Below are 20,032 nucleotides of genomic sequence, written 5' to 3'. Positions count from 1 at the left end.
GTGCTTGATGATTCCGGAATTGGGGACAGTCTGGCCCTCGGCGTCGTCCAAAACCCTTCAGCGGACTGGATCTGTTCCATGCTGGCTGTGTTGAGAGTCGGCGCGACATGCGTGCCTCTGGACCTCCGCAATTAGTTGGCCCGGCTTGCCACCATCGTACAAGTCGAAGTTTTGAAGGGAGCGCTCCCGCATGCGGTCGTCTCGCTTAGCGGGTCGGGCGAGAACAAGTTCCTGGCTGCGTGTGTTGTCTTTACCCCTGACGTCCCACATCATCAGCGGTCAGAGCTCATCCGCCGGCTGTCTCTCTCGCTTTCCTCTCCCGCCGTACATGTAGCCGACGGTGACCGTCCCAGTGGACCAGTTTCCGGTCACGAGAAACTTCAAGTTCGACCGCAAAGAGATTCAGAAACTGCCGCTGCCAGACGCGACAGAAGCGGACCTGGCGATGGGGTTGGATCTTGAGTCGCAGCTTGCACGGTTGTGGCGGATGGTGATCCCGCACGGCCTTGACGCACTCAGCCCCGAGACGAACTTCGATGTCGGCGGGACCTCGGTCCTGCTTGTGAAGCTGCAGGCACTAGTGAAGGCAGAACTCCATTCGGCGCCCTTGCTTGTGGATTTGATGGACTCCAGCACGTTGGGCGGAATGGCGAAGACGATACAGGCTCAGAGGCTGGTCGCAAGGCGCTGAGGGATACACCTGAACTGAGTCTCAGAAACCGCATGTTAGCATGTCCTGCCTCCCAATGTTAAGAACAGGCTGAAGAATAAGGTGAAATAGGGTTGCTCAGATGGAGGATGGCATGTGATTTGTTGTCATCGGGCATGGCGAGTGCGCCCTCGGAGGAGCTTCTTTCTCATCATAGCAATGTGCTGTACACGGGTTTGTGTTGGGGGGGAGCTTGTGCTGACTTGCCGTTTGGTGATGCCGGCCTCTTTTGGACGGTGAAACAGACAGTGACTTTTGTCCCGGGGTTCTACAACGGCAGCGGGCCTGCAGCGAGAGTCTTGTCAGCGGAGTTTGTCAGAGCCCTTGGCGAAATTCAAAAAAGGAGGTATGGTGTGTGGAGGTCAGATCGGCAAAGTTTTTCTCATTCAAAGCGTCAACACATGCTTCTCTCTCATCATCCCAGAAGTGTAGTCGGCTTTGGTAGGAAGGGCCCAACTTGCCTTTTCGTCATCACCGGGGGCTTCGAGGGCAGCAGACCTGCAGCGAGAATCTTGTCAGCAAAGTGCCAGAGTCCACGCCAATATCCAAGACAGAGATCAAATATGGTGGTCAGATTTTGGAAGTTTTTCTCATTGGAAGTGTCAAAAGGTCCATCCATCTCTCATCATCCCGGAAGCTTGATCGGATTCTGCAGGAAGGGGCAACTCGCCTTTTTGTCGTCGCCGGATTCTTCAAAGACAGCGGACCTGTACCAAGTCTCTTGTCAGCAGATTGTCAGAGCCCTGGTCAAAATACAAGGCTGGTACGATGTGTGGTGGTCAGATATTGCAAGCTTTTCTCATTCAGAATGTCGAAACCGCGCTGCCGTTGTCATCATTCCGATGTTTGGTCAAGTTCTGGGGGAAGGGAGACAACTCGCCTTTTCGCCAATGACCATCGTACCGAACCGGTGGCTGAGACCGCCAACACGGCCGCGGTTGAGAGGCGGAACAGAGAGACTGGCTTGTAAAGAGAGACAACCTTGGCTAGTCTCCCCAGTTCAACTCGCCTGAGAAGCCAGAGACCCTGACATGCCCGAGAAAGCGACAGGTCAGCAGATCAGGGGCAGACCAGACACGCGATGCCCACGGAATCCATTTCGGTCAAAGTGGCTCAGCCAGGTCGAGTATGCGAGACTTGATAGTCTTCCGTTGAAGACCTCATGAAACACGCAGGGACTCGAAGGGTCATCATCGCCACAGAAGCCATGACGCGCGGAGGGGGAGGCTTACCTCTTGTGGGCTGTTGCTGTTGGGTTGGTTGTTGAGTTTGTGTGTGGCGAGCTGTCTGGGGAACGAGGGTCGAGTATGCTAAAGCCTCAACTTTGTCGTTCCTATTTCTTGGCGCCGGTTTGATGTTGCTGATGATGGGAGCAAGAGTTTGAGGGCCAACCGGAACTTGGAGAGGCAGACGAGTTAGCGAGGGGTCTCCAACCAGCAATGGAAGAGTAAGGGGCTGTGGTGGAACAGAGCGGCTCAGAGGGAAGCCGTGCATATGGATCATCATCTCGAGATGTCAGAAGAAGAGAAGGAATTTAACTTCATCATTGCCTGGGGTCGAATCTTGAAGGAATGGGACACTTGCCTCTCGAAGCAAAGGGGTCGGGAGTCAGCCTAATCTGTGGCCAAGTTAGCAAAACAGAAGCCAACATACTTTGCCGTAAGACGCCATGAACCGCGAGACTTAGCCCGTCACGGCCAAAGCGTAAACTGCAAGTGGAATAGCCAACTCACCTCCAGTCGACATGACTCCCTGAGGAAACTCTCAGCCAGCCAGCGTCCTGTTGCAAACAGCCAAAGTTTAGCAGCCATCAAGCGACTTTAGAGCACAGAAGAATGAGTAAGTCAACTCATCACACCGTGGGGATTTTCACCAGTTGGAAGTGTATGATCGAAGACAAGAAATCATCATCGCTGGGGGGGACTGGAAACTCCGCTGCTGGGAAACTTGCCTGATGACAGCCTGCGAACAGCAGGTCGATGGCGACGCCGTTGAAAGGAGACGGTGGGAGGCGAGACGCCCTTGCGAAAGGAGGCCAGGTCACACACGCTTCGTATAGAAAACTCCGGGCAGCCCGCCTTCCATGCGGACGGGCAGCGCTTTCCTCACACTTGGCAGGTACTCGGGATGACCTAGAGAACCCTCTCGTCAGCGAAGCCACGCATCCGTGTCGGAACGCAGAGAGGAGGACGAAGTGGACGGCTCAGGTCTTAGAGGGATGTCACCAGTCTGGGGTGTCTGATGGAGTGATGGGTCATCATTGCCGAGATGATACTCAGTTTGGAGGTGCTTGGTACTTGCTTTTGGCGCAACAGGTGTTTTCCTCTCTCCGGCTTCGGCAAACGGGGCATGCCTGGGCGTGTCAGGTCAGCAAATGGGCAGGGCTTCCACGGGAGAAGACAGAGGAGCAGATTAGGTGGTCGGCTCAGACGGGTAGGGTTTTCGTCAGTGTTTAAGTTCTCTGATTGCGCATGATAGTCATCATCGCGGGAAGTCGTGCTTTGGGTGAGGAGCAGAGGCAATCAACGTACCCCAATCGCTGGCTGGAAGATGGTTTGCAACCGTTCGGTCGACCGTGAGACGCCCTAACGTCAGGTAAGCTAGGTCAGCAGTGGGACAGGCAAGTTGTGGAAGCTGAGTATGAATACAATGAGCGGCTCAGACACAGCTGGAGTTGTCATCAGGTGTCAGATGAAGAAGCACCATTTGGGTCATCATTGCCGCTTGCAGTGCTGTCGTGGTTGGGACTTACTTGCCTTGCTGTCTCCAAGGTTGGCTTCTTCGCATGACGCCAGGCCCAACAATACGTCGCAGGGAAAGGCATTGGGAAACAAGTCGAACCGAGAAGGGCGAGTAGGGCTTTGTTTGCACCAGCCATCAGAGTTGGATCCGGACGGGTAACCTGGGAAATGACAGATCAGCAAGTTGCCAAGTTAGACGGGGCAGTTCCCATGGGGACGAAGGAAGAGGATGCGGCTCAGACTCATTTTTGTCCTCATCATGTTTCTCAGCGAAGCACGTTCCTCAATTTTGGGTCATCATCACCGCGAACATGAATGGGGGGATGTTGACTCGCCTCCTCACTCGAATAACCAACCCAACAGGGTTGATGGAAAGGAAATGTAGATGTGGACTTGAGACTTGAGTCTTGAATCGGTGCTATCGAGAACCGTATCGAAAGGCAAACTAGGTTGATAGGCATGTCAGCGAGAGACCTGGGAATTTGGAATAGTCGTTGCGAGATGCGATGTTGGCGGCTCAGACCGAGAGAGATGTCCTCATGAAAGATTGATCGGACCATTGGCACAGTCATCATCGCCCATTTGGCGCCGGTGTCTTTGAAAATGGAGGTGCTGTCTGTCGTACCTTGTCATTTGTGGAGTGCCGGACAGCAAGATACGGATGCCATCGATCCAGTCCAACCCCATTGAGCGGGTGGCCAGCCGCTCAGGGGCAAAAGAGTGGGGGATGTTGGGTATCTCTGGCTCCCGAACAGGTCAGCGATCAGTGATCAATATTGAGGACTGGGGAGTTGCGAGAGTTGTCAGGCGGCTCAGAATAGGACATTGTCATCAGAACTCAGATTGACAGCATCAAGGACTTTCAGTCATCAACGCCGACACTAGGTTGTTAGGGGCGTTGACTTGCCTCAGTGGTCATGGGCCGCTGCTTCTGAAGACCGGGGCAGACCAACTGCCAGCGGGGTGTCGCTCTGATGTGGCTTAATCGAAGACCTGAGGAAAAAGAGGCGAATTAGCAACCCATGCGAAAAGGAGATGGACGGGGGATGTGTATGGCGAAATTGGCAGCTCAGAAGGAGATTGTTGGTCCTCATGGGGAATCGGATCATGGACATCGTAAACATCATAGCCAGAGTGCTTAGTAGCCTGGGTTAAGACAACGGTGGGATGGAACTTGCCTCATCAGAGACTGAGAGTGCCGTAACGAAGTCTGCGAGTGAACTGGAGCAAGTGTAGCAGCAGGGAGGAGACACGAGTGCCTCAACACCAGGGGGACGGCCTGGGGGTGCTGCGAACAGTGATCAAGTTATCCACCCTGCTATCCGATCAGAAAGCCTGAGAATGATGTGGTGTTACTCTTGGCTCCTCAAAAAGAGTCGGAAGGCCTCATACCAGTTCCGCGGCTCCAGCAAAAAGGAAGACATCATGATCGAGTGATATATATGGCAAGGAATGGTGAGGGCATGCCTGATCGAAAGATCAATGGCCTCTTCTGCTTACTGCCATGCTTGGTTCGCCGCTGGGCTTAAACACGTCAGCTTCGAGCAACTGGGTGTCGTGGCCACAAGGCGAAACTTGCCTCTCTCTTCCAACGCTTCTGCTACGCGTCTCGCCTTCCTGTCGGTGTACGCCACTGGTCGTTACTCTTGAAAACTCCTCGCGACCGTTTCTGTCGTTAGCCACCGAGCACCATTGAGAGATGGAGAAGAAAGAAAAGAAACAGACGAATCTGGCCTCAGATCCTCGACGATCGTAAATCATGAGAGTCCTCTTCAGAACACACCGCGTTGTTGTCATCATCGACCTGTGGAGTGGAGAAGGGAGGGAGACTGTAAAGGCGACTTACCGCACCACACTCTGGGGAGAAAGTGAAAGGAACTCTGTCGTTACCCACCGCGCGCAATTGAGAGATGGAGAAGAAAGAAAAGAAACAGAGGAATTTGGCCTCAGATCCTCGACGATCGTAAATCATGAGAGTTTTCTTCAGAACACACCGCAAGGTTGTCATCATCGGCCAGTGGGTTGGGGAAGGGAGGGAGACAGTAAAGGCGACTTACCGCGCCACACTCTGGGAAGAAGGAGAGAGGAACTTTACCTGCTGGAAAGTCGCTTTGGCGTTGGAAGTAGGGTAAGGTCCTGACGTGCCACGACTGTGGGCAAAACAGAAGCGTGTCAGCTCTCGAGAGTGAAGCGAAAGTAGCGGTAACGCTGGCCAAGGGAGCAAAATAACATGCCTCCATGGACACGAAATCGATGGAACTTACCTGGATGGGTGTCGACGATACCAACCTGGCCAAGAGGAAGTTGTGACAGTCGGGATGTCCAGGCGGCCAGAAAAACTTGTTCTGGGAATTCGTCAGCTGGAGATGGAGCTTGGCTGCGCGCTCTGGGAACCTGGATGGTCGGTCAACCGGTGGAACTGCTCGGGTTGAGGCACTGAAACTGGCCGCGTGGATAGGCATCTGAGAAGAATAAACAACGCCATCCAGCGCAGGTTGCTTCGAAGGATGGAGAAGAAGGTAAGGGTGATAGAGGCTTGGAGGAAGGGTTGGAAGAGAAGAAAAGGCCGCAGGTTAGGCGGAGGGGAAGATGAGGAAGAGGAAGATGAGGAAAAGGAAGATGTGGAGGAGGAAGATGTGGAGGGAGGAAGATGAGGAAGAAGAGGAGGAGGCAGATGAGGAGGGAGAAAGAGAGGACCGAGGAAGCGAGGAACAGAGGCTGGGAAGGCTGCGGAAGTGAAAAGAACAGAAACCATCAAAACAAAGAGCAGGCAGCGAGGGGAAAAGCGTGTCGCCCCGGTCACCGTAGACCCGCTCCTCCAAGCGGCGGCGAATAGCGCGCCTCGACTGTGAAAAACCGTTCAGTTCATGATGTCGTGCCCTGTGAGACGTGTCTGGGAAGCCAGACGAAGGGCTTCAAGGCGTGGTTAGCGGTTAGTGGGAGCAGGAATGCTCGGCCAGGCCAGAGAGGTTGTGTGAAGGCATAGACAAACCATTGGGTCTCATGATAGTGATTGTCTAAGGAGCATAATGGTGTTGACAGCCGTGAGGGCGTGTGAATAGAGCCTTGCCCCGCGGTGAGAAGATTGTCGGGAACTGCGAGGAAATCGTTGGGGGAGGCCAAAGACTCCCAGAAGGATCCTAGGAGGAGGGCGCGGCTTGGCAAGACAGTGATGAAAGAGTAGTATCAAGGAGACCCTGAGCTGCTTGGCTTAGCTGAAAGACCACTCCTTTCTCACAATGCTTAACCTGGTAGATGACAGTCGAGTGGCGGAGGGGCAAGAGAGGAAGCAAGACCATTACGAAAGCTGGGTTTCTTGCTTGGAGGAGCGGCTGGTCAGGGCAACGAGCGCATGTTCCGGGATGATGCGATCACACTAACAAGTAACACACTTCCTGGTGGCGGCCAATGATCCTCAGGGACAGAGTGAAGGCCGCCGACCGACGGCGACTGTCAGTCAAGGGAGCAGTCAAGATTTGCCGCCGCATAATAAGGTAGAAGTGTTCTTTTCCAAGTGCTTTGCCTCTACCGCGATTCATCTGCCCTACCAGACTATTCATTGTGGAAGCACATTTTGCGGTAAGCATATGGTAACTGGAGAACGTCGCTGACTCAAATTGTCTCGAGTCCAATGCAAGGCCGTCACTCATCAGGAGGCTGCTATTGTAGGCCAGCCGTCAATGCATAGAAGAGTCCGGAAGTATTGACGACTAACTCATGGTGGTCTAACATCTCCAGTTAAATCCAAGAAGCTCTCACGACAAGTCTGGTTGTTCTGGTAGCCTGTCGAGCGAAAGGCCTGGCCATCAAACGTCGATCGACTACCCAGCAAGCCAATACCTCTTCTGCCGCGAGCGTAAGTCAACGGACCATCATCAAGCCGACTTGTTGCATGGTCGAATGCTTACTTGATTCAGCAACGCTGCATCCGGAACCAGCAGAACGAAACAGATCGGGCCCAGTCGTCACTCGGGAAAGGTAAGGCGAGCAATGATCAGAGATCCAGCTGGAGCCAACTCGTTGCCAACTCACCGGTGCCAGATTGGGAACCATGTCGCACGGGGACATCTTGGTGAGACAGGTCTCCGAGACGGACGTCGACGCCATCACGACGATCTACGATGACGCCGTCACGAACAGCACCGTCACGTACGACGAGGAAACCCCCAGCCGAGGCATCATGGCGCAGACGATCTCCGAAATCAAGGATGAAGGCCTCCCCTATCTCGTGGCCGAAGTCCGTGACTCCAACGGTCCAAAGGTCCTTGGCTTCGCCTTCGTCAGGCGCCCGGCCCAATACTACACCGCCGAGACCATAATCTACGTGGCTGACGGCGAGAGAGGGCGTGGCGTGGGCCGGCTGCTGATGGAGGCGCTTATCAAGGAGTGCAAGCGGCAGGCCTTCCGCCGGATGATGGCTCCCATTGGAGACGGCCCGGGGAACGGGGCCATGGTCGCGTTTTTTGAGAAGCTGGGCTTCCGGTGCACGAGGCGACTCAAGGGCCATGGAAACAAGAATGGGAAGAGTCTGGACACATTTTTGATGCAGCTCAATATTCATGGGGGAGCTGTTCGCCCGCCGGATCACCGGGCGAAGCCGGAGTGATCCTAGGGGAAGGGACAAAGGGGGCAGGGGGAAAAGCCGAAGGGTACTGGCACAGCGCTGAGTTTTCAAATGGCTACTCATGAATTTCTCCCAAGACACAAGGCTGTCTCTGTTGTCAACTGGCTCTTTTCTCCTCCAATTAGCGCTTCGCAGCTATTTATCCACCAGTGGTGTGTCGCAAGCCGCCTGGAAACGGTCAGTCGCGGCGGTTTTGCGGCAGAATCCTAACCCTCTTCCGTCGTTTGCGAACTGGAAACCCCTGAGCCCCTTGAATCTCAGTCTCCAGCGGGGCCTTCGCACACGAACAGGTCCACAACAACACATGAGCTACCCCGCAGATACGAGGAGGACTCGAGTCACGCTGAGCTTTTCTCCGAAGCTCGGAGACTTTAAATAGCTCGCACGGCATCTTCAACCTTCAACTCATTAACATCTCGACCTCCGCCGACAGCCTGGGGGACAACCACCAGTCACGCCCCTCAAGAATCAAGATGGCCACTCAAAAGCAATTCAACGTCGGCATCGTAGGCTACGGGTAAGCTCCTGACCCCGCCCATCCACCTCTCATTCCCCTTTCTCCCCTTTGAAAAGCTAACCCTCCCGAAGCCTCTCGGCCAAAGTCTTCCACATCCCCTTCATCGCCCTGACGCCGTCGCTAAAGCTGCACTCCATCGTGCAGCGCAGCCCGTCGCCCACCAACTCGGCGCCAGCCGACCACCCTCACGTGACGCACCACACCGCGTTCGAGGCGCTGCTGGCCGACGGCGCCGTCGACGTGGTGGTCCTGTGCACGCCGCCGGACACGCACTTCGCGTTCGCGCGCGCGGCCCTCGAGGCGGGCAAGCACGTGCTGGTGGAGAAGCCGTTCGTGCCGACGGCGGCGGAGGCCGACGCGCTGGCAGCGCTCGCGCGCTCGCGCGGCCGCGTGCTGTGCGTCTACCAGAACCGCCGCTGGGACGCCGACTTCCTGACCGTGCGCCGCCTGCTGCGCGACGGCGTGCTCGGCCGCGTCGTCGAGTTCGAGACGCACTTCGATCGCCTGCGCATCAGCCCGCCGGCGGGCGGGTGGAAGGCCTCGATGGGCATGCGCGAGGGCGGCGGCGCGCTGTTTGACTTGGGTACGCACCTGTTGGATCAGGTGTTTGTGCTGTTTGGCATGCCCAGTGCGGTCTATGGCCGGTTTGTGCGGCAGCGGGAGGGGAGGTTGGTGAAGGGTGAGGCGGGGCCGGAGGACGAGCCGGACAGCGTGACGGCGGTGTTGAGTTATGCGGAGACTGGGGTGGTGGTGCATGTGAGGATCGGGGTTGTTAGCGTGGAGACGAGGCAGATCCGGTTTTGGGTACGCGGGAGCAAGGGAAGCTATCACAAGACGGGGTTGGACCCGCAGGAGGACCAACTCCGGGGCGGTGGGAAGGCGACGGATGCTGACTTTGGCCGGGAGGACGAGTCGCGGTATGGCCGGCTGTGCCTGCTTGGGGAAGACGGGACGGTTCGGGACGAGGTGTGCCCGAATGTCGAGCCGGAGACGTACGTCAAGTTCTACGAGCTGTTTGCGAAGGCAGTCGAGAGCGGCAAGGAGGAGGACATTCCTGTGCCTGCGTCCCAGGCAGCCCAGGTGCTGAGGATTATCGAGGCGATACGAGAGAGCGCGAAAACGGGCAGGGAAGTCGCTCTTTGACCGAGGCGGGAGGTTGTAAAAAATACTGTTATCAATATCTCGATTCGATTCTCGCGTCACCATCCCGTCTTACAGCATGGCTCTGGTGGTTGATGGCCAACTTGTTATCCGCGACCTTCTCCCCTGACCAACATCGGTTGGTCTGCGGCCTCCGACAATGTCGCCGATGATTCCCCCGGCCAGCGGCCGCGGTTTTAATGATGCAATGATCGAATCGCGTCTGCGATCCTACGGTTAGATGCTGCGACCGTGGCCAAGACAACCAGGGCCATATCCAGAGTAGCCACTGCCATCGCTGAAGCCGAAAGCAGCCGATTCGCGCTCCTTGCCCTTGCCCTTGTGGACCGTCATCCCTTCAATGTGTCGAAGCATGACCTTTTTGATGTCTTGTATCTGGTACGGATACGCATCGTAGATGGAGTTGCCGAAGCCCTTCTCTGTGTCTCGCTCCCACTGGGGTATGAGAACGCTGTGGAACGCGAGTTCCTTGGAGCTCTTCGCCTGAGAGAGCCAGCGCCTGAGGGCGTTGTCGTTCTTCGCTCTGGGAAGGAGATCTTCCTCCCATATCCTGCGCCACTCGTCGCCTTGCTTTCGCATCCAGTCCGCGTGACAGGTGCCGCATTTCATGCTGGTATGCACATCTGGTCTTTGGACCTGCGGACAGTTCGCACTGGATTCTGGACGCAGCCTTCGACCAGGTTTGAGCGCAGCCTTGGGACAGTGGCCCACCCGCACCCATGTGTCGTGGCCACAGGAGTGTTTCTTACAGTACCATTCGCACATTTCGTCGAGGTAGATGTGCTGGTAACATCTAAACCGCAAGCTGGAAGCGGTGATGCTTGGGTAACGGTGAAGGCGTAGCTTGAGGATGATCCTTGCTCTGGGGTGCTGTCTTGGTGATCGTGCTCATGGCAAGTGGCACTAGGACTGAGACACCGCATGGTAAATAGCGCTGCAGATGTTCTTTTTAGGCGTCATGTGGTTTGAGACGCGCCTGCGTTATGTTGTCTTCGCGGGCAGAGGCACATGTAGGATAGCGGTGTCTATCACATGCTACGTGAACCCCCACAGGGGGCCCTGACGTGACTGTGAGTAAACATGGCCGTAGACACAGGGGATGACGAATGAATACGCAACGGAGGAGCAGGATGGGGGATACGGCACAGGGTAGGCGAGCTGCAACGCTACCATCCGATAGCAGGGAAACTGACAACGGGGATTCATCGTTGCGTCTGTTTCGTAGGCGTGGCGAGATGGAGTTGCGTTAGACTGCTGAGATCCAAGACCCGCGGTAAGCTCCGGACATCATCGTTAGATCTTACGAGGAGGGACCCTTATCTCTTCGCAGAGCGAACTGGATGAAGTGCCACGTTAAGTTTCAACTTGCACCCTCGCGGGCTCAGTGGCGGTGCCGGCCCGCCTCAGATAACGTATCTTCTAACCTCGACCCGCCTTGACCATCATCGAGCATCCTATGCTAGCCAGGAGAGCCACTGTCCTCGCCGTGTTATTTGGCTATGATGGCTGCTGCTGCCTCTGTGACTGTGCGGCTTTTTTTTTTTTTTTTTTTTTTTTTTTTTTTTTTTTTTTTTTTTTTTTTTTTTTTTTTTTTTTTTTTTTTTTTGGGGGGGGGGGGGGGGGGGGGGGGCGGGGGTAATGCCGCAGCATTCATCTCTTGTTCAAGGGCTCGGGGTATACTGGCAACCGCCGCATCTGATCAAAAGAATTCGCCGGAAAAGGCGGAATGGAATTGCAAAGAACATTTCCAATCGACAAGACGAATGGAATGAGTCTCAGTGCTCTGTGATCAGTTCGGCAGTCGCTCATAACCGGGGCTATGGAAATATCGAGGCCTAGGCCGTTGTTGCCCGCCTGCGGGCAGCCGCAACCGCGGCATGATGTTGGATGCCAAGACACCAAGCACCAATCCGCGCGCGCCTACCTTCCCAACGTCATGCCATCCCTGGAACATGGAACGAGGCACGCCAGTAGGTCGCGACCTCCCAGCAACACGAGCAACACCACACAATCCTCCGCCGGGCAACGCTCGAATTCACAGAAGCATCTTCCCACAAGTGTTGGCGTTGCCCGCGATTCATTCCCATTCCAGACACCCTGCGATTACCTTACTACCAATCCCACGGGTCTGAGCACCCCAGACCTTCACCATGGCCGCCTCCGCCGCCGGTTCCCTGCTCAACCTGGCGCAACGCAGTCTCGACCGTGTCTTCCCCCCCAGATCTCGCGAGCAAGCCTACACCAGAATCCAGGAATTTGCGACCGCCCGCCCGCTTCTCTTCGTACGTTTTCCTAGCTCAACCACACCCCCCACCCCCCACCTACCGAGAGCGACCCTCCGCCTCCAACTCCTTCTCTCCACCCCACCAACCACCCACCCCAATGACCCCAAATCCTTCTCTTCCCCCCTTTCCCCCCCTCAATCCAACATATAATCGCAAAAATTGACCTCACACCCACCATTCGCCACCTAATACGCAAAAACCGCCAAAAAACAGACCTTCCTCCTAACCCAAACCCTGCTCACCCTGCCGCCAATCCTGCTCTTCACCACCTTCGCCCTCAGCACGCTGCTGTTCACCCTCCTCCTGGCGGCAGCAACCACGCTCTTCCTGGCCGGCGCGGCGCTGCTCTTCCTCTTGCTGCCCGCGCTCTGCGCCGCGTCCGCCGTCGCCCTGTGCGCCTGGGCCTGGGCCGTCGCCGCCTTCCTTTTCGGGCGCTGGGCGCTGCGCGCCGTGGTGCTGCGGCCGCAGCAGCAGCAGCAGCCTGCCCCTGCGCCTGCATCTGCGCCTGCGCTTGCTCCTGCGCTCGCTCCTTCTTCGCCTGCGTCTGCGGCTACTCCTTCGTCCGCGCCTCCGTCTGGGTCGGCACCTGCTGTGGTGGGGACGGAGGATAAGGAGGGCGAGCGTGGGGGTGACGGTAGAGAGGGTGATCGCGGTGACGCTGGGGGGAAGGAGGGGGAGGAGAAGGAGGAGAAAGGAGCACAAGACGAGCAGAGGTTGCCGAACGTCTCTGTTACCGCCTGCGGGGTGGGCCCATCCAGAGGAGAGGGCGCGACTGCCGTTGAGGATGAAGGAGAAGGAGTGAGAGGGAGGGAATGAGACTGGAAACGCAAGGTGTGCCCATCGCTAGCTGAGGCAGAAGGTTGGGGACCATGGGGGCGAGGGAGAAAGGCAATGGAACAAGCGCGGCCATGTTGCTTTAATCCTGCCGTCACCACCCGCGAGGCCAGCGCCGAGATCACCCACTGCCCAAGACCCTCCGCTGCGCGGCTGTATATTCCGGAAAGTTTATGTCTATTTAGCTAGTGAGCTAGCCTGGTGTCGACCCTGTAGCAGTGAACCAAGGAAAATTAAAGTCGCGCTGTCGCTGCATGCGAGTGTACCGAGTGTACCTTCCCCTCCTTCCCTGTCTCGACCCGAACACCATCCCAGCCCTATGATACCATCTGCCAGAGCACACAGCGCTTTTCGCTGGCCGTGCTCGTACACGGCTCGCATAACCAGCGCAACCAGAAAAACGCACCTCTTTCCCGCCGCCTAATCGTACAAACACTGGCCCATCCTCCTTCCTCGGAACCGCCGGGTAGCATCAATGGAGGATGCTGGTGCCGTTGCCGAGATAAGAGCCAAGTGTAGTAGTGTAATCCCATCATTACTCAGTCTTCCACGCGCTGTGTTCAACTAGAAGTCCATCTCTCCGTCGGCGATGGCCAGCCGCTGCTTAGTCGTCTTCGCCTTCTTGCTGCCGCCCGCCCGCTTGCGCTTGGCAGCCCGGGGGTCGTCGCCCGTGGGTGTCGCGGTGCCAGAGCCCTTGTTATCGTCAAAGTGGCCTTCGCCTGTCGCAGAGAAGAAGGATTATGTGTCAGCGCCGCGTGCCCCATTGATCAAGTCAAGAAGAGAAACAGAGAAAGCTTGCTTACCCTCATGGTACATGTCGTCCAGGCTGAGAGCCGCCTCGCCTCCGCGCTTGCGCTTGCCGCCCCGCTTCTTCTGGAGCTTGTCGTACTCGCCGCTCTCGAGGAGCTCCTTCTCGCGGCGCTCGATGAGCTCGGCCTGCTCGTCGTCCGCCAGCCACATGGCAATGTCGCGGTTGCGGTTCTCGGGCGGCCTGCGGCCCGAGAAGTCGACGCCGCCGGCGCCCGCAGCCGAGGCGCCGCCCGTGATGACGACACGCTGGACTTCCTCCTTCTGCATCGCTCGCTTGCGGATGCGTTCCTCGATTGTGCCGCGCGTGATGAGGCGGTACACCGTGACCTGCTTAGTCTGGCCGAGCCGGTGGGCACGGTCCATGGCTTGCGAGTCGATCGTCGGGTTCCAGTCCGAGTCGTAGAAGATGACCGTGTCGGCCGTCGTAAGGTTGATGCCGAGGCCACCCGCGCGGGTCGACAGGAGGAAGATGAAGATCTCGGGCCGCGTCTGGAAGTCCGCCACCGTGTCGCGACGGTCCTCGAGCTTGGTCGAACCATCCAGCCGGCAGTACTTGTAGTTGCGGTATGTGAGATACTCCTCCATCAGATCGATCATGCGCGTCATCTGGAAGTACAAGAGCACACGATGTCCACCCTCCTTCAGCTGCCGCAGGAGCTCGTCCAGCTTGGCAAGCTTGCCAGAGTCGGTCACGAAGCGGCGCATTGACGGGACCGTGATGTTGGTGAACCGCTGCTTCTCCTTGTCCGGAGCCGGTAGCAGTGCGGGAGGCGGGTAGAGCTGAGGTGGCACCTTCTGCTCAACAAAGGCCTTTTCCTCGACCGGCGTGGGACCAAACAGCGCTTTGCGCATGGGGATATTGAACAAAACATTCTCTCGCTCAATGACAGAACCGCGACTGTCACAAACAACTTCGATCGGCGGGGCAGATGCACGCGGGCGTGCAGCTTGCTCAAGGCGCCCCAGACCGAGGTCGTCGTATGTCGATCGGGACACGTTCATGAGGTTCCGGAGCACTCCCTGATCAGAGATCTCGGCCAGCGCCGCGCGGTCCTCACGCTCCCGGATCTGAAACAGAGCGTGTGCAGGTGTCCACGCCCGATCTTCCGGCTCGCTGTAGACAACCTGCATGTTTCCAAGCCGGTTTTTCTTCGTGCCCAACTCCACAGCACGGGCGAAAATGTCATTGTGACCAGCACGGGCGACCTCTTGAGGACTGGTGTCAGCAAATCGAAGCCACGAGAAATTGTCGGTCCCACCCAGGCTGCTGCGGATGTTCTCGGGTGTCCAAATGTTCATCATCTGGTCCAAATATTTGCTCCGGAAGCCAGCAGTTGGGTTGTCGGGGCCAGGTTTGTGCAGCCGACCCCCGTCGCGCCACACAAGCCGGGGCAGCTCGTACTCGATCAGGTTGCGCGTTGAGTAGCCAACAGTAACGTTGGTCCCCTCCCGGACGAACGAAGCAGTCTCGGCAAAGTGGCCGAACGAGAACGGTGAAGACGTGTCAGCACGCTCAAAGAGGTCAGGGTGGTTGCAGACCTTCCGGAACTGCATGACGAGGTTCATCAGGCTGGCCGAGTCATCATCGCCGATGGTCGCCTTTTCGATCAGGTCCACAATGCTGATCTGGTTGCGCAAATTCGAGTACATGGCCCGCTGGCGGTAGGTGAGGTCGCAGAAGACGTCAAGCTCGATCTTGTCACCCAGCTCCTTCTGGACGTGCTTCTTGACACGACGAAGCATGAACGGCTTGAGGATCATGTGAAGACGCTTGAGCTGGTCCTCGTTCAGCTTGGTGTTGCTTTGCGCGTGGGATTCGATATCCTTGGAGAACCACTCGCTGAACTCGTCATGGGAGTCGAAGAGCGACGGCATGATGAAGTGGAGCAGAGCCCACAGTTCCTGCATGTTGTTCTGGATCGGCGTACCCGTCAAAAGCAGCCTGTTCCGGCAGTGGAAGCCGAGCAGACACTTCCAGCGCGAGCTCTGCGAGCTCTTGATCGCCTGCGCCTCGTCGAGGATCATGTACTGCCACTTCATCTTCTGGAAGTAGGCGACATCGGAAACGACGAGCTGGTATGAGGTGACCATGACGTGGAACGGCGAGTCCTTCTTGTACGTCGTGTGCTTGCGGTCCCAGAACTTCCGCAGCACCTTACGGTCGGTAGCCGTACCCCAGTACGGAAGAACCTTGAAGTCGGGCACGAACTTGCTGATCTCCTGCTGCCAGTTGTGCAAGGTCGACGCCGGGGCGACGACGAGGAAGGGACCCCAAATATCGTAGCGTTCGGCGAGATAAGCCATGAGGGAGATGGACTGGACCGTCTTGCCGAGACCCATCTCGTCGGCCAGGATGCCGTTGATGCCCTGCTCGTACAGGTTGACCAGCCAGTTGAGGCCCTTAAGCTGGTACTCTTTGAGCTGGCAGTTGAGGAGCTTCGGCTGCTCGATTTCGACGTCGCCCAGGCCGGTGGGATTTTGGAAGTTCATCTCGCCATCCTCGTCGAGCTTGGCCTCATCCTTGTTGAACTCGCGCGCTTTCTTCTGAGCCTCGGCAATGGCATTCTGGGCGTTGGCCACGGCCGCAGCCTGAAGGGCGGATTCGTCCTCGGCGTCGAAGTCCAGACTCTCAAAGTTGGTCACCTTGGCGCCGACGGGCCCGGTGGGCTCCTCGATGTTGAGGACGTTCTCCGGGATCCTGTCCTTCTCATCCGTGGCGACATCGGGATGGTCCGTGCTCCGCTCGACCTCGCTCGTCTTGATCTTCTTGCCGATGAAGTGCGAGTACAGTTCGGTCTGAGAGATGAGGAAGTTAAGCTTCCTCTTCTGGCGCGCCGCTTCGCGGTCGGCCTCCTCCTTGCGGGCATTCTCGAGCTCCTGCTTCTCGGCCGCCTTGCGGAGGTCGCGCTCCTCGCGCTCGTTCCGCTTCCAAAAGCCCATCATGTCCCGCATGACGCGTTTGGCCCGCGCTTGCAGATCCTTGGTGCCCTTGTTGGTCCGGAGCTGCCACCGCTTCGCTTCCTTGGAGGCCAGGATCGCCGTCTTCTTGAGGTTGGATGCCTTAGTGGAGTAGGAATCGGTTGCCAGCCTGAACACCTTGTTGACGTCCTTTCGGGCGAGGTCACGCCAGATCTGGTCGTAAATCTGGTTATAGCCCTTCGTCTGGAACCTGGCCTCGAGCGGGTCCTTGGGCTCCTCGACCGCCTTCTCTTTCTCCTTGGGTTCCTTGGGCTCCTTGTTTTCCTTATCGGCATCCTCTTTGGGCGCTTTGGACTTGCTGAACTTGATGCGAATCTTGGCGGTCTCTTCCTTGCTCGGCAGCTCCTCGCCGGCATCCAAGGCGGCCTGAGCAGCCTCAGCCGACTCCTTCTCTGCCTGTTTCTGCTCCTTTGACTTCTTGAGCCGGCCGCCGGCTCGACCTTTGCCCTTGCTCTTGCTGCCGGGCTCCATGTTCTCGGCGGAGAAGGTCGCCATCGTGCCGCCCTCAAGGTTCAGTTCAATCGGGCCGATGTTGCGGGCCGGGCCCTTCAGCCCTTTCTGCAAGATGTACCTGGTCTGCTGCACTTTCTTGTTCGCACGCTCGGCCTCGCGCATGTACTTCTGGCGCTCGGCGTCGTCTTGCGCGGCGGAGGCTCTCGCAAGTGCTGATTGTCTCTGCTCCATCGTGGTAGCCATGGCCTTCTGGCGGCGCCTCTGGCGCTGCATATCCTTCTTCCGCTCCTTCTCGAGGAAGATCTCCTGTTCTCGAACTTCTTGCAGCGCCTCGTCATAGTTCATCTCATAGTAGCGCGCCTTGCCGATGTCAGCATAGCTCTGGAGCTTTTCGGCCTCGGCTTGGGCGTAGTCGCCTCTCCTGATCCGTTGATGGGCCACATCTCGGCGGTTCATCTCTTGCCGGCGACGTTTGGCACGTTCAAGCCAGGCATAACGTTCTTCCTCGAAGTCGGTCTCGTCAACATCATCGAGATCGAACTGCTCCATGAGATCCCGAATCTTCTTCTCCTTGTCGGCAGAAAAGACCTTGTGCTTCGGGACGCCGTTCGCCAGCCTCTTGGCCGGCGCCCGCACGGAAGAAGGCGTTTCAGGCTTGGACGCGGGCCTACGCGGGATCTTCAAGTTGGGAGTCGACTCGACACTTCGAACATCCGAGACGCGTGATTTGATGCTCTTCCGAGGCTGTTTCTTATCCTTGTCTGATTTCTCGGCCTTTTCTGTGCTTTGGGGCTTCTCGGTGACGCTGGATGCGTCGTCGTCGTGGACGGGCGACATCGGTCGAGGTTTGGAGATGGGCTCGGGGTTGGAGAGAATATTGGAAAATGACATGACGCCGGCGGCGCGACTCGAGGTCTGCGAGGGCACATTAATAATGGGGCAATGGCGAAGGAAGAGGGGGTCAGCTTACACTCGTGGCAGCCGAGGTCTTGGACGGAGCAGGGGACTCGGTCCGTGCCAGAGCTGGCAGGACGGTCGACGTCGACCGGTTGGTACTCGCGCTTGGCATTGAGGAGTGTCTCGAGTTGGGTGACGAAATGGCCGACGGTCTTGTCGATGGACTGCTGGGACCCACAGCTGGGTGGGTGGAGGGATGTGTGACAGGGCTGCGCGGCCGATAGACCGATTTTTCCGGCGATGCGTAGCTGCCGTTGGTATAGTAATCGGAGGATCGTTGAGAATAGCTGTAGGGATCGCGGGGCTAAAGCAGCGTTAGAAAATCAATTCGAGTCAGATAATCGCTTGCTTGACGGCATAAATGCGTTGAAGGGGAGAATCGGTCAGCCACGCCTCGCGGCGCGGTGGAAACATGCAAAGCGCGCTGGCGTGTTGCAGATTGGCCAGCCGAGACGGGGTGAAGCGGGCATCTGACAAGCGCGAGGCAAGAGGTTGTTGAGTGTGGTGGAGGATGGGCCAGGTTGGAAGACAAAGGAAGCAGAGAAGGTGTGGTGTGGTGCCTGGGCAAGGGAAGGGCGTTGGCACATCACGCTAAAAGCTAAAATTTGCTTGCATACCTTCGATGTTGAGTTCTGTGCCGCCTTGTGCCAGGCGCCAGTATCCGAAACCCTGCGTTCGCGCTCTCGATTGCTGTCAGTGGTTGGGTCGTAGAAACTGCTCGAGGCCGATTTGTCGCGCGCCGGCTCGCGGTCGCGGATCTCGGATGGATAGTACACCGGCGGCGCGTGCAGCGGTGATCGGGGAGGATGCTGCAGGCCGGATGAGGCGGTTGGCGATACCAGACCCGGAGGAGCTTGCAAGGGCGGCGGCAGTGACGAGGGTGTCGATGCGGACACGAACGGGTTGTGAAGGATTGAGCGCGCGCCTGCCAAGGATGGAGAGGCGGAGTAGGGGCTCGGATGGTGATAATCTGATTGATGCGTGGGGGAGCGCAAACTAAACGACGATTGCGGTCGGGACGGTACGGGTGCTCCGGGTGTTCCAGGACCGTGTGGATGCGTTGTCGAGCTCGAGCTCACGGGGTTCAGGATGTCGCGCAGCCCTCCGCGTGGGCCTCGATCCTCACTGGGCGCGCCCATGCTGCTGCCATCCTCGTCGAAATGCGGCGGTCGCTGCAACACAGTCGAGAAGTGGTCCATCTCGTTCCTCTTCCGACCTGTCTATATCCCACGGAACAAGTTACTCTGCTTGCTTTTACGTATTATGCCAGCCCCATCGAGTCCTCGTTTTCGGGCGCGGACCAGTCAGAATCTCGGGGCGAATCGACGGGCTTTTTGTCTTGTTCAGTGCACAGCAGACGCAACCAGCGGCTTTGCAGCACGCGCTGCCGACGGTGATGCGGTGCAGGCAACAAAGGAGACGTAAAATTGTCGAGTAATGTCGAGCGGTGAGGCCCAGCGATCCGAGGAACCGGCACGACGATGGCTGCACACCAACACGACCGAACTCGCGGTGCGTCGGAGGCAACCTGAGTGTGGGCGTTGATGGCGCCGGGTTAGGCGTCGCGGAGTCAGATGGAATCGGCACGGTCGGCAGTGAGGTCGGCAGTGAGCACGAGGTTTGGTCGCCTCGAATTTACGCAAACGTGGACTGCCTCTGGCAGGCTGCAGTTGCAACAGGACGAGTCACTGAAAAAAAGGCAGGGCAACCAAGAAAAAAGCGGGCGGACCCCTGACGTGCGGACGACGGCACTGCCGGCGATGCTGTGGGCAGGGTGCAAGATGGTGGTGATGATGGTGCAAGAAGAAAAAGCGGTGCGGAGGGTTGTGGTGGTTGGAAATCCATGGGGCCAGGCGTGCTTGGTCTCCAGGCTGGATCGCGCTGCTCGATTTGGCCACATCTGGGCCCTCGCGGCGTTGGTGTGCCGTGCAGAGTCTTTCCCCCCCAAAATGCCCCTTTGAA

General features: G+C 57.4%; 5 protein-coding genes across 5 annotated transcripts; 3 read left to right on the top strand and 2 right to left on the bottom strand.

Moving 5' to 3' along the window:
- Window positions 1-2,252: 2,252 nt before the first annotated feature.
- THITE_2125697 (uncharacterized protein) lies at window positions 2,253-3,711 on the bottom strand (the record flags this gene model as incomplete). Its single annotated transcript, XM_003649428.1, has 6 exons — window positions 2,253-2,327; window positions 2,443-2,489; window positions 2,758-2,841; window positions 3,241-3,294; window positions 3,462-3,611; window positions 3,669-3,711. The coding sequence occupies 6 exons, from the start codon at window positions 3,709-3,711 to the stop codon at window positions 2,253-2,255; spliced, it is 453 nt and encodes a 150-aa protein (XP_003649476.1).
- A 3,790-nt stretch (window positions 3,712-7,501) lies between these two features.
- Window positions 7,502-8,056, top strand: THITE_2084655 (uncharacterized protein; the record flags this gene model as incomplete). The annotated part of the gene is made up of 1 exon (XM_003649427.1): window positions 7,502-8,056. The coding sequence occupies one exon, from the start codon at window positions 7,502-7,504 to the stop codon at window positions 8,054-8,056; it is 555 nt and encodes a 184-aa protein (XP_003649475.1).
- A 297-nt stretch (window positions 8,057-8,353) lies between these two features.
- On the top strand, window positions 8,354-10,123 carry THITE_2108038 (uncharacterized protein). The gene is made up of 2 exons (XM_003649426.1): window positions 8,354-8,591; window positions 8,663-10,123. Exons 1-2 carry the CDS (start codon window positions 8,548-8,550, stop codon window positions 9,732-9,734), a joined length of 1,116 nt encoding a protein of 371 aa, XP_003649474.1. The 5' UTR covers window positions 8,354-8,547; the 3' UTR covers window positions 9,735-10,123.
- Window positions 10,124-11,902: 1,779 nt separating this feature from the next.
- THITE_112849 (uncharacterized protein) lies at window positions 11,903-12,853 on the top strand (the record flags this gene model as incomplete). The annotated part of the gene is made up of 2 exons (XM_003649425.1): window positions 11,903-12,034; window positions 12,251-12,853. The coding sequence occupies 2 exons, from the start codon at window positions 11,903-11,905 to the stop codon at window positions 12,851-12,853; spliced, it is 735 nt and encodes a 244-aa protein (XP_003649473.1).
- Window positions 12,854-13,343: 490 nt separating this feature from the next.
- On the bottom strand, window positions 13,344-19,453 carry THITE_2108037 (INO80-like protein). The gene is made up of 4 exons (XM_003649424.1): window positions 18,688-19,453; window positions 18,084-18,374; window positions 13,675-18,028; window positions 13,344-13,590 (listed from the first exon to the last, which is right to left on the bottom strand). Exons 1-4 carry the CDS (start codon window positions 19,267-19,269, stop codon window positions 13,436-13,438), a joined length of 5,382 nt encoding a protein of 1,793 aa, XP_003649472.1. The 5' UTR covers window positions 19,270-19,453; the 3' UTR covers window positions 13,344-13,435.
- Between the last annotated feature and the right edge of the window lie 579 nt (window positions 19,454-20,032).

Source organism: Thermothielavioides terrestris, chromosome 1 (genome assembly GCF_000226115.1).
Source record: "Thermothielavioides terrestris NRRL 8126 chromosome 1, complete sequence".
In the NCBI taxonomy this organism is placed as follows: Eukaryota; Fungi; Ascomycota; class Sordariomycetes; order Sordariales; family Chaetomiaceae; genus Thermothielavioides; species Thermothielavioides terrestris.
This window is presented reverse-complemented; position numbering and strand designations above follow the sequence as displayed.